This window comes from Rhyacophila brunnea, unplaced genomic scaffold (genome assembly GCF_057557595.1).
Source record: "Rhyacophila brunnea isolate RB1 unplaced genomic scaffold, BYU_Rbru_1.0 scaffold_16, whole genome shotgun sequence".
Classification (NCBI taxonomy): Eukaryota; Metazoa; Arthropoda; class Insecta; order Trichoptera; family Rhyacophilidae; genus Rhyacophila; species Rhyacophila brunnea.
In genome coordinates, this window is record NW_028232816.1 from 31,714,449 (window position 1) to 31,728,021 (window position 13,573).

Sequence of the window (13,573 nt, forward strand, 5' to 3'; positions counted from 1 at the left end):
GGCGCCACCCTCCAAAACTAATGGTTATACTGCATCGCACGGCCATAGCCATACATTTAAAAAAATAATATATTATGTCGAGATGCGTCACGACAACTGAAGTGGGGATAATATCATGTTAACGCGTGTTTGAACATATACCGAACCGAAAAAACCGATATGTATATTGTTTTCGGTAAAAATAACGGTTTTCCGGTTATTGGTTTCCGGTTATCGGTTTACGGTTCGAAGCCCTGGTTATTTTGACATTTCAGTATCAAAAAATAACATTTGATAATAAAGATTGAAGTTTATAATGTTTAATGTTTCTAGTTCATAGTCGATGAAATTAATTATACTTACCGTATTTTTTTTCTTTATCCATTTTTAAATAATACAAAAAGCCTAAAGTAATCAAATAAATGGAAAAATACTGGGATTAAATTGATATAACACTTTGTTTTCGTCTGCAGTCAATCGTCCTTGTCGGTCAATTTTGTGTGAACCCTTTCCTCAATATATTCACTAAAGATAATTGACATTATTATATATTATTGTAGTATAGTCACCATTATTATAGTTAGATACAGTAAAAAAATGTATACTTTACATTTACAATAATAATAATATTAATTAATAAAAAAAATGGAGATTTGTACTGTCATCGTGTGTCATAATATTAATAGTTAGATATTTTTGTTTTTTGGGTTTAATATTTAACAAGGATTGTGGGTGGTTTGGGGATGGGAATATTAAAAACAATTGATTAAGCATAGAATAAAAAATAATTTTGAATATAATATTGTAGGTAATCATATCATTAAAATATAGTTATTTTTTAAGAGAAATTTCGCTAAATTAAAGTAGGTAGTTAATGGAAATTTTAAACATTGTTCTATTATTCTAAAGCTAGCCGTTCGAGCGGCATAGACAATAAATAATTAACGTGAGCGACACTATTGAGTAGTGATGTTACATCTCTATACAATATTGTCGTCTGTCAAATAGGAATGTCCGAGAATGTGCTCTGCAGTAGCGAAGGGTGGAGGTAGGCTGTTAAGATCCCCCATAAATGATGCACATTACACTTTGTCAGTCATACGTATTTGTTTTTATTGAACTAAGACTATAATTATTTACAGATGGTGCTAGTTAGTTTTTAAAAATAAATTAAGCCCTGCCTAAACCAATTTGGTATATTTTGGGCGATATGACACTTTTTCATTCATACTTATTTGTTTTCGTTGAATTAAGAATACATATTACACATATTGTTGGTTCATTTGTTCATTTCACCAAAGTGTAATAGATTACGTACTATTCTATCTATCTATAAGATATCCAACGTATGTATGATTTCATTGCATAATTTTAGATATTTTATAGATAAACGAGAATTTTTTGTCTATTATCTATTATGGCTTGGTTTTCGCAGCGTTTAATTAAATTTTAAAAATAAACCATCACCATCTGTAAATTGTAATCTTATTTCAATGAAAACAAATACGTATGACTGACATAGTTTAATGTGCATTATTTATGGCGGATCTTAACAGCCTACCTCCACCCTTCGCCACTGGTGCTCTGAGAGGGAAGAGATGGTCAAATCGGTCCAACCTGGTCGCCACAAGGCCAACTGTATAGCTTTTAAAAAAAATGCGGCGTCTTATTGTACATCACATAATTTTGTATCGTATTGTTTTAGCATTGTTTTTTTTGTATTCTATGTATAAATGCATTAATTTGATGTTAGTTCTCCGTGCGTTTCTCTTCCATGCCATTTTCGATTAAATAAAGTCAACTCTGTAAACACACGCACAGGACCTCAATTTTGGATATCTGCTCCTGAGACGTAAAAAACTGGTAATGCTTCATATCCATAAGTAAGGCCTCGTAATACGATCGATTAAGACCGATTGTGGTTGATTGGGTTGGTAAGGACGGGTCATTGTTTGTGTTATCGTTTGTCGTATGTCGTCTTTCATTTGCCGCGGTGGTCGAACGGCTAGCTTTAGTATTCTAAAATAAATAATTATTGCCATATCTGTAAATTATTTAGATAAATTTAAGTTTTAAGTCCATATTGTCTACCAGTAATAGAATATGTATTCTAATTATTAATAATTTTATTTGTAAATGTTGACTTATTTTGTGTGTATTATGTTATTGGATTTACTTTTTGCATATTTGAAAATCCAATGCAATTTAAATGTTATTTATTATGAGTATTTATTGTGTTTGTTTTGTGTGTGTTTTTATTGAATAAATGTTACTTAAATGTGAGAGAACTCTTTTTATTTCTTTACCCCTTTACCATTAGTAATTATCGATTTTGTGAACACAACAAGAGTTGGGTATTTCCCGACAAAATCTCAATCTCGAGATTCGGGATTTCCCGAAATGATGAAATTTTGAATTCTCGAGATTCGGGATTTCCAGAAAATAATTCTCGAGAATTGTCGAGAAATCGGGAAATTTCAAAAAAAAATCCTAGAATCTGTGTAAAAACAGACAAATTTCAAAACAAATATTTTTTTTTATTTATGTAAGATGACTATCAATGAAGAAGACAAACAAAATAGAAGTAGGAAAACAAAAATAATTTAAAACATTACTTATTAAAATAGAATTTCAAAAAACTGTCAATCGCGTACGCTTTTGAGTATTGAATTCTCTGATGTTGCAAAAATTGCGCTCATTTTGATTCGACGTTGGCTTAATTGTATTATATTCCCCGATCATGCCTTGAATTTTGTGTTTTCTGTCCACTTTTTCCATATAGAAAATCGTTTTTTCAATTAATATTTGATAATAAAGAAATCCCAAATCCCGAGAAAAGATTCTCGAGATCCGGGATTTCTCGAAATGTTAAAAATTTCCATTCTCGAGATTCGGGATGGAATATCCCGAAAATTTCTCGAGAATTCCCGTCGGGAAATTCCCGAAACCCTACTCTAAACACAACACACAACCATGTAACAAAATATGAACATAATATTATTTATTCACTGCAATTTTCATTGAATTTTGGTCAAGACTCGTTTTTATTGATTGACTCTGCGGAAATTCCTGTTACACGAATTTGTTTTTAACTGCCAATGTTAATAATAATTCATAAATGAATTAATTATCACAGAGCGAATAAAAAACTTTATAATAATACAACAATGTGTACAGGCAGTAAATTTCAATTGTTCATCACTGAATGTTTCAAAACCGTCCTGGATACTTTTATTTTTAGAGGCCTCTCTTTATATTCTATAATTTATTTATATTCTGCAACCTTTTTGATAAAAAAAAAATGAGGAATCCGATCAGAGGCTGTTTCTATTCTGGAGTTCGCTGCCTATTCACGCTTTCAACAGCAGACTGGATTTATCGATATTATTATTTAATAATCATTATTATGCCATATTTATTAATAACTTTTGTTTGTACCCCAGTAGTTAGAGTCATAATAAAAGAGATAATTATTTTCGTTTGTCGAATTTAATATATGTGTCAGCCAGGTAAGGGTTCAAGAGTTCCTCAAATCAAAAAATCAATTTGTATCTATCGTTCAAGAAATAATAACATGATTCATAGTTATTATTTGTATTCAATAATTTATTGTCAACAAATTAGGAAATTACAGTTTTGTCCGTAACCCCACATTAATAAAAATGTTGAAAATACTTACATAATTTTGAAAAACATTTTCTGAGAGAATATATTATTATAACCATATATATAAGCCAAAGTAGCTTGATTTGGAAGAGCGCTGATGAGTAGATATTAAAATTGACCAATAGTTGAAATTTGTCGCAATTAGTATGTCACTGCGTAGCATAGTGGTAATGCACGGATGGGGCGTATAATCGGGAGATGCAGGGTTCGATTCTCCCCCCGGGGTAACTTACTTTTTTCAAAAAAGGGATTTTTTCTATTGGTTATAATATATTCTCTCAGAAAGTGTTTTTCAAAATTATGTATTTTCAATAATTGGAATGATACATTCTTAAATCTTGTGAATTATTCGTTGAATAAAAGAAATAGTTAATTATACTTAATAAAAATGTTGTTGAACATAAATAATTTAAAAATATCTCATGCATATAACCATTAGAAAAAAAATGGTTAGCAATAGGCACCTTAATTTAACATACATAAATCGATAGCCAACATTATAACCAGCGTTGCCAATTTAGCGTTTTTCTTGCCAGATCTAGGATTTTTCGAGAGACATCTAGCTTGCAAAAAACGCATCTGGCTTGTGGCGTTTTTACTAGTATTTTTTTTATGCCTCCCCTCCAACAGTGTGTTGAAAAAACGCTAGATTTTTTTTCATGCGCGTCAAATTTCTTACAATCGGTACCTATTTTAGTGAGAAATAAAATACGATGAAATAATTGCATGCATTATTTAATGTTTTTGTATATTACTCCAAATTTCCGCATATATAAAATAGTAATTTAAACATTATTCATCTAAAAGGTATGTTCTTTAATTCTCTATGTCTGTCCTACAAGAAAGAAGCCCTCGTCTTCAAACATAAAACGAAACTTGAATGCCGTTGACATAATATATAAAAATTATTATGTAGGTATCTGTTGTTGATTTTGAAATATATTTCTGTTAATATTTAATGTATGGTTTTTACACGTAACGATATTTTTTCGATACGCGAAAGCAAAGGTATTGACTTAGTTCATGGTAGAATAAGTAAATTTACTTGCAACGTTATTTTCACAAAATCTAGCAGTTTTTCATGCCAAATAGCTTGTTTTCATACCCGTCTGGCATGTTTTTATCAGCCACAGTTGGCAACTCTGATTATAAAGCAATTGAATCAGCATTTTATGTAACAACTACTAGTTAAAATCGTCGTAATTAAGAAGGGTGCCTGTAGCTTAATTGGAAAGGCACATTGGCGTGAATCCAGCGGTTATAGGTTCAAGCTCCATCGGGTGTCGTATTTTTTTCTAAAAAGATTTTTTCTAGCGGATAGATGCATGAGATGTCTTCAAATAATGTATGTTTAAGAATGTTACATTCTCAAATATTGTGTTTTATTCGTTGAATAAAAGTAGTTTATTAAACTATATTTTTATTTATTTAAATATTACAGAATTCAACCAAGAAATATACTACTTCACAATGAAATAAATACTGACAATTATGAAATACGAAAATGAGGCAGAAGTAAAATAAACTGTGAAAATAATATTTCTTTATTTGTTTTTTTAACAGTTCCCTATATTCCATCTTTTTCAAAAAACAGTGAGTATGAAAGCAATTATATAATTTTCCAATTTTCCCAACAGGTGTCAGCAGTAAATGCCTACGTGCAATTCGATGTTGTTGTGAAAATGTGGTGAAAATCCCGGGAAAGCATTACCAATAGCCAAAGAGACCAAACTGCATTTTCAGTGTTCAATCCATTATAAACACACAGCCAATGTTAGAAAGGGTAGAAAAATGATCATTTCATTGCTTTTAAAGATCTCTTTTGAACATTTTCCACGATATGTCAAAGGCGTGTTATCATTTCATAACCAAATACGTGAAAGTCGCTCGTTAGATTATGGAAAATTAAAGTCCTGAGTGAAAATTATCTCCAATAGTGTGGAAAAACTGAGCATATATTATGTTTAAGGTAAATATTGAATTTGTTTTCAGTATCATACATTTAAAAGCTTTTTAGTGAATTATTTTCAAGAACAAAAAAGTGAAAGGTGTAAAACACAAAGTATGCCAATAAAGTATTTATTATTATTCTAAAACAATTCAATTTCATAACTTAAAAATAGAAAAGAATAAGAATAACATTTTATAATTTACAACTATAATACAGGTGACAAACGATGTGACAGTAGGTATAGTAAATTTCTCAAACTAAGAATACATAAGGTACCTATATGAAAATATTTTTTAAATTAATTAATTTCAATTGAGTTTCTTTTATCTGAATCAATTGTGTGATTGTAGAATGCTGTTAAAATTTAAAAAAAAATACATATGTTATTTTTGTGATTTAAGGTTGCATTTCTACTGATTCTGTGTTCGTCCATGAGTTATGAAAGATCCATATCAAAAAGGAGTTACTCAGACCAATCTATCAAAGGTTATTTGACAGAGGTAAATAAGATTTGGTATTATATCATAATTATAATCACATAAGTATCTTATATTCCTATTTTTTACTAAAAAATAATAAGTATTTTTTATTCAATGTAATTCACAAGATTTCAAAATGTAATATTCTATGTGCTGAACATATAGATTTGAAAACACGTGAGATACTATTATAGGTACATAATAGATAAAATCTTAATTAAAAATCACTAGTTAATGTTGTCGTAATTAGATAGGAAAAATGTGACTCGTCGGTTGGTAAAGCTCATTGTGGCGAATACAGTGAATACGGGTTCGAGTCCTATCAGGCGTCGTATCTTTTTCAAACATTTTTTTTTATTAAGACGATACATCAGCGAAACGGCAAATAATTTTCAACTATAGGCGCGGCAAAATTTTGGACTCGCTGGCATTCGGAGAGCGAACGTCGAGGTGTCAATACGTCAATTTGTTTCGTGATGGCGACGGGGCTATTAATTCTAAATCGTGTAAAGATGACTAAAAACGTTACCCATTTACATGAAAAAGAAAACATGTTTTGTTACTGTTATTGTTACTAATAGAACAATAAACAGAACATTAAATGGACGCATGTTGGATTTATATGACAAATTATATTTCGTTCGGCATGCGTCATTTGCACCCGCGACCCGCAATCCGCGCATCGCCTAGCCACGATCTTCTTAGACCATGCCTCAACTGAGGTATAGCCTTAAGTACCTATACTATATCTGACTGAGGTGTTTTGAAAGTATGTATGTTTAAAACAATATCAAAAAAATGTATTACCTATACCAACATAAACCATATAAAATTGTAATACATAATATATATTATATATTCGGTTAGGTTAGGTTAGATTAGGTTAGGTTACGTTAGCGTTACGCATAAGCTACCATCGACAGTTGATAAGGCAAATGAATATATTATATTATATAAATCATATTCGTAAAACAATCAAATTCAAATTATTAGTTAGATATCCAATACTAATCGAATTACCAATAAGGAGATTTTAAGACGAGCCAATGAGAGTATGATGTACTCCAACTCATAGTGCAGGGATACGCAGAAGGCAGCAGAAACGTGGGTATAAAAGATTGTCGTTGGTTTGCCGCCTCCATTAGTGTATCAATGTCTAAAGATTTGATGCGAAGGTCGAGTATAGGGAAGTGTACTGTAAGTCGGTCACCAACCTTCGATAGAAGACGGCACCAGAAGAAGGAGAATAAAATATTTTTTGTATGTTTCAGAGGACATGCTGGTGGAACGAAGTGTGCAAGGAGGAGTTCCAGACACTTTTTAGGTGTCGATGTCCCCAGTGGTCGTATTGTCGCAGTCCAGGGCGATATTACAACGCGATATGCTCCATGACGGGCACCGGGTATATTTGGACGCAACCGGAGTCTGGTTGGAGCGACACATAGTCGTTGGTTGACCATGCTCTATGGTCCAAAAGTGAAAAAGTCTAAATTATAGTGATTAAGTTATCTGTATTTTTAATTTTTTGCTTCTTCTTCTCATGCCATCCCCTAACGGAGGTCAGTCACCATTGGGGCGATCCTTGATCTGTCGTCTGCATTCGTACCAATCACGGAGTATCTTACGCCTCGAAATGCGGTGTCGGTTGAATGACAAGTTGGGGAATATCGTCTCATAATGTGACCTCATAAGGTAATGTAGTTTTGTGGATTTGATACTATACAGAACTTATCAGTCCTTTCTCAATAGTTTGAGGATGTCAACATTATTGTTACCCGGTCAGTCCAAGGAATTTTGAGGATGCGCCTATACTACAGCCACCATAGAAATATGTATTCATCTTAATATTAAAAAAAATATAGTCCCTGCGGGTCTATTCTATACAAAAGACGACTATCGACCGCTAACGTGCTAACGTGATAATATTGTGTTAGTATTTGTTACATACATTTTATATTGAAATATTATAATTGTAATTGTATTGTAATCAGTTAATCAGTCGAAACTGTCTCTCTCTCGCTCTCTCTCTATCGCTCATGCTCTAAATTTTAGCACAGGTAGGGGGCATGCCGTTAAAATATATCATTTATTGCAACAATTAATACCGGCTAATTATAATTGTTACAATACGTGTTAATAATTTGATACAAAAATACCCTAGTTAGCGGTTTTAGCAGACGAAAGCAGCCTTTTGTATAGAATAGACCCGCTGGGATCCATATTATGATGCAAAGTTTCATGATAATTAAATAGACTTATTTACCTATTTCATATTCATTAGAGCTAGCAGGTATACTTTGAGTTGAGTGCGATCCCAGTGTCAAAAGTCTCAATGATCTACAATCTACATAACACTAATTCATTTTCATTATTAAACTTCAACAGACGTATTATATTATTTGACAGTTAAACAACATTTGTCTTTCCCAATCACAAAGCAATACTCAATTTCGGGTCTAGGATCATTCGGCGCCGGGACAACTGGGCGCCTCGCATCGAATGAAATTCGAAAATAAATGGACGTTTTATAGGTCGTTTATAGGACGACGATTTATAGGTACTTTTAAACTATATATTATTTATATTATTATTATTTAATAATTGGTGAGAATGTAAATATGCACACGTAAATAGTGATTTAATTGTGCATATTTTTAAGTTCTTTTATTTTTATATAAAGCCTCAGGCATGATAATTCCCAATCCGCAAGAAAAATATTACGTAAAGAGCAAAATGAATTAAAACTACTAAGTAATAGATAGAAACTGATTAAAATCCCTGGCTTACTTTATGTATAAAATTGTAACGAACGTCTATTTATTTCATTCGACAGTGCAGCGCCCAATTGTCCTGGCGCCCAGTTGTTCCATTCCCTCAATTTCCCATTCGTCGTGAAAATGATAAATAATTTTGGTCTTATTTTGGGCTCATTGCCAAACTCTCCAACTGTACGAATAGTCTACTGCGATGCTAAAGAGACCTACGACTCAGTTTAAAGTGCTGTGATTCATATTTTTCTTTCTCTCACTTCTGTGGCAGGACGTGAGTGATGAAATACGAATCAAGTGATACAACGAGGTCACACGGACTTGAAAACAACTTTCACATAGCAAAATGGATCCCGTTGGACATGCCTGGATTAGACGATTTGTATTTATGTATATGGCGGCATACGGCAACTCTCCCATGGGTAAAAATGTTGTCCTCAAAAATAACGTTAAATACACATTGTTCGTTTATGTTTGTGTACATAATTATACAAAATATTATGTATTAGCTAATATGGTTATAAGTTATAACATTTACATCTATTTTAATCTAATACATATTGCACAGTGCACATTCATAACTGTAATTAAAATAATTTATTTCATGTATGTATAGAATTAGATCAATAATTTTCTTTATTAGTCATATACTTAGATATCGGTAATTTTCTTTGGTGCATATAATGCAATCGTTTCGTCAGAAGATTTAAAAGAGGTCTCGAAAAAGTTCACAACCAGCCATACAATAATTATTAAATTATATGTATAAAAATATGTTTTTTTTTCACAGATTAGGTAGATATAAAATATTACCAAAAGCATAGCACAATCTCTCCAACTAACATCAAATGATCCCATAACATAAACATTCAAACACGTTCACACTAAACTAAACCATATTTATGTGAAATCACTGCCAATTGTAATAATAATTTATTCTAGTTACTGGATGTGATTCCAGGAAAGAGAGAGGTACGTGTGTAGCTGTCAGTATATTATTGATCAAATGTCTATTATTAATGTATCAAATTATTCGACCGCAATAATAAATTCCCAGGGACTCATATACCGGTAAAAAACTGTTTACCTGTGCCAGCAAATTGATTGGCGATATTAAATACGGTATCGCAATGGAAAATTAGTCTAATATCCATTCCCATAGTAACATATTAGAATATGACTGTAATAATAATAAATAAAATTCACAGCTACTCGTATTTAAACCGCTGACTTGTTCAATAGAATTATGTACTGGAATATAATGTTTAGGTATTACTTTTGACTGTATAAATTACGAATACTGATTTATCAAAATGTCACTCGAATCTAAGTACCTGGTTCGGATCTATCTCAGTATATAATATGTACTGTCATTGTATTTATACTATCGTATCGACCGTTACGCTGCAAATAAAACTCGCTTCTGCATACATTCGACTTCTTCATCATCATCATCAACACCATAACCCACACATCGAACACTACACGTGTATTGATATTTACTAGATGCGTTGATTTTTTGGAATTAAGGTTTTTTATTTATTTTGAGAGACCTCAATATCACGTCCCTAAACCCGCGACTGCATAATAAAAGATTTTTTTAAAATATAGGTACTTATATGTTTTCTTTTTGTACTATCGCTGTATAATTAACTTAGAGATACATTGTTATAAGTTAAAACACAAAAATATACTCACTTATAATAAATGGTAGAAAACTATATTTTTGTGCAAATGCCGTCCAATTAAAAAAAAACTGTTGAAATGCTACATATTATTATTATACATTATAAATGCTCGCAAACTCTTTTTTGGCTGTGAAATGAGAGGATATTATTTGATTGTATTTTTTTAGTCTAATGAAAATGGAGTACGCTTAGTTTAAATTAGAGGTGAGTTGGAAATACTGTCACCAGTTTGTGTACTCAAGTATCTAATGAAACTACCTATACTCAGTATGTGTGGCCCAATAAACTTGTTCCAAAAAAACTTGTGATGATATCATCGCGAGTCGCTGGCTAGTTGGTAGCCATTCAATACTATTGACATTAAATGCGCGTGAGCGAGGTAGCACTTGAATACAATTATATTTTAATTTATTAGTCTATGCATGCGAATGACATCATCTTGTGTATGAGCAAATAGGTCATAAATTTTCTGTTAATAAATATGGAGTTAAGTTTTAGTTCCAGTTTAGTATGATACTTATGTCGCATACGCACGCCAACCGCTCTATATATTATTCCAAATACTAGTAATTTATCTAAGTAAATTTAAAATTAATAGTTTATTTATGACAATATTATAATTAATATTAATCAATTCAGTTTTTTTTTAATATTTACAAGATTCATAAGTACCTACTGCCAAAAACTGCTTAAAAATCAATAGTTTTTTTAGAAACTATTGGAAAAATAGATACTTACCTACATATTTAAAAATTGAAATACTACATAGTGTAAATAATTTGAGTGTCAATTAATATAACACACATATTATTATGTATCTACACTATAAAATGCACAGTTCATAATATACATAGATGTATAAAAAAATAAAAAATGTAAATTTACATTGGACAATGTTCCTATATAAATTAATATTAAGCGTAGTAATTATGTACTAATTATATTTTAATTGATTGATGATTTATTTTATTATTTTATATCGCCTACGTACTACTGGAATTTTATAAAAATATTCCCCATTGATTGTTCATATTGTTACTTGAAAATCTGTAATATTAATTTTGTTATAAATGTATAAAATAACATTATGTCAAAATATTTTTTTGATTAATAAAAAATATAAGTATTAAAGCTATATTTTTATTCCAATAATTAAGTTGATAATGATAAATTACTTTAAACAGTTAAAAGCTGTCATCGCATTACTCCACGATTCCAACATGTAAAGTGTTTTGTATGAAAAGTTATATGCATTGGTGACGTTTTTGCAGTGGACTGTAATTTGAAGATGCTGGACTCACGCACTGGTACATGGATGGTTCGGAATGTAACTTCCAACGGGTTCACTTTTGTTTTGGGATGTATGATAAACGCGATGTTCGCTCAAACCGTATCAGATTTAGAGCAACGAAGGTGAAACAGATGCATTTTGTATGAATCACTCTGTAGTTAACGCGGCCTCGTTCGTATCGTATCAGATAGAACGCGATAGCTTTAACAAACCTACGCGCTCGGCTGTTTTGGAGTAACTAAACTTAACTTTCATCACGGTCGATCATGACCCGTGACTGGTGGTCTTGTGACAATAATTGGGGATTTGAGCTTGGTGGAAAGAAAGGATGAATGCGAATATAATTGGCCTAACCGTGTATTTTATTCTTAACATTGGATTATACATACATTAAAATGTTCACAGCAAAGTAAATTTTTACCTGAACAAACCTTCAAATACTACAAAAAATTATAATTAAATGAAATCTAGCAATTTGTGTTGAAAATTAATATACATGTACAATTTAAAATACTGCATCCTGAATAAGATGGTTATGACGTATTCAATTACCTACCTAGGTACTATTAGGCGAAAAAAAAAACATAAAATAAACCGTAACATGTGAGTATGTTTCTGATACCTAATGAAGTCATCAAAGATAATATATTATATTTTATATATTAATAGTATATTTATTTATTATATATATATACATATTATATATATATATTTATTTATATAGTAATAGTAGTAAGGATGATTTGACAACAAGGCCATATTCACAGAATATTGATAATAGGTATGTATCATTAATTACTATCTCATATTTAACTAAGTCGACTTAATCAGTTTGGTCACTGGTACATCTGTTTTTATTCAATTCACAGCTTATAGACAGTATATTGATGATATTAACAATATTCCTTAAGCCTCAATTACATTCAGTGACGTCCCAGATAAAATGCCGCCCCTTGGCAGCGCCAAAAAGCCGCCTTATTTTTTTTATATAATATTTTTATCATCCTTTCCTGAGTCCAATATCTAAGAAATGTGTTGTATGGATACATTACTGACAAAATATCAGACTAATTATTCGCAAATCTGCACGTGTCATTTCTGGTCACCAAGGACGTCGTAAGGCAACGGAAGTAAACCAGATATCGCGAACCCGATAAAACCAGTGAGTCGATTTTTTTTTATGGAAAGATATTTTCGTTATTACTAAGTTTAGGTAGCTATTTCTATATATTACAAATGATTCTCCTCGATTTGCCGCCCTTCGAGTAATTGCCGCCCCCAAGCGACGCTCAATCTGCCTACCCCTACGGGACGTCACTGATTACATTGGCGAGTTTACAAGCTGCTAGCCGGCGAGTTTAAAAGCGGGTGAGTCAGCTAGTGCGTTATTGATGATGACATACAACACTTTCCACTCGCTCATTAGCCAACAAGATAGCGAGTTAAAACCATGTGTTGTTTCTTTAATTTGTTCATACTCGCAGCTAGTTCACTAGCAACTATGATGACACGTGGCTAGTTTAGTAACAAGCCCACACGCCAGCGAGTAGCGAGTAAAGTAGCCCGGCTTCCAATTTTTCTCGTAGATTGTTTACAATCTGCTAGTTAGCTAGTTGGGTGATTAGTAGCTTGTAAACTCGCTCAATGTCATCGAGCTTTTACTTATAGCGTACAAGTATTTGTAATAAAATCCTGCCAAAAGGTTTTATTTTGAAATAATAAATAAGAAACAAAAAATGTTAGTAATCTGT

At 31.6% G+C, this 13,573-nt stretch overlaps 1 protein-coding gene across 1 annotated transcript; it reads left to right on the plus strand.

The window, feature by feature from the left end:
* The first annotated feature begins 5,487 nt into the window (after positions 1–5,487).
* LOC147074647 (uncharacterized) lies at positions 5,488–7,565 on the plus strand. The gene is made up of 3 exons (XM_085943971.1): positions 5,488–5,614; positions 5,998–6,096; positions 7,347–7,565. The coding sequence occupies exons 1-3, from the start codon at positions 5,606–5,608 to the stop codon at positions 7,518–7,520; spliced, it is 282 nt and encodes a 93-aa protein (XP_085800097.1). The 5' UTR covers positions 5,488–5,605; the 3' UTR covers positions 7,521–7,565.
* The last annotated feature ends 6,008 nt before the right edge of the window (positions 7,566–13,573 follow it).

Bases quoted from the DNA above. Each gene is read 5' to 3' on its own strand.
- LOC147074647 (XM_085943971.1), top strand. The intron at 6,097-7,346 runs GTAAATAAGATT...TGTATGTTTCAG, and splicing joins TCAAAGGTTATTTGACAGAG to AGGACATGCTGGTGGAACGA.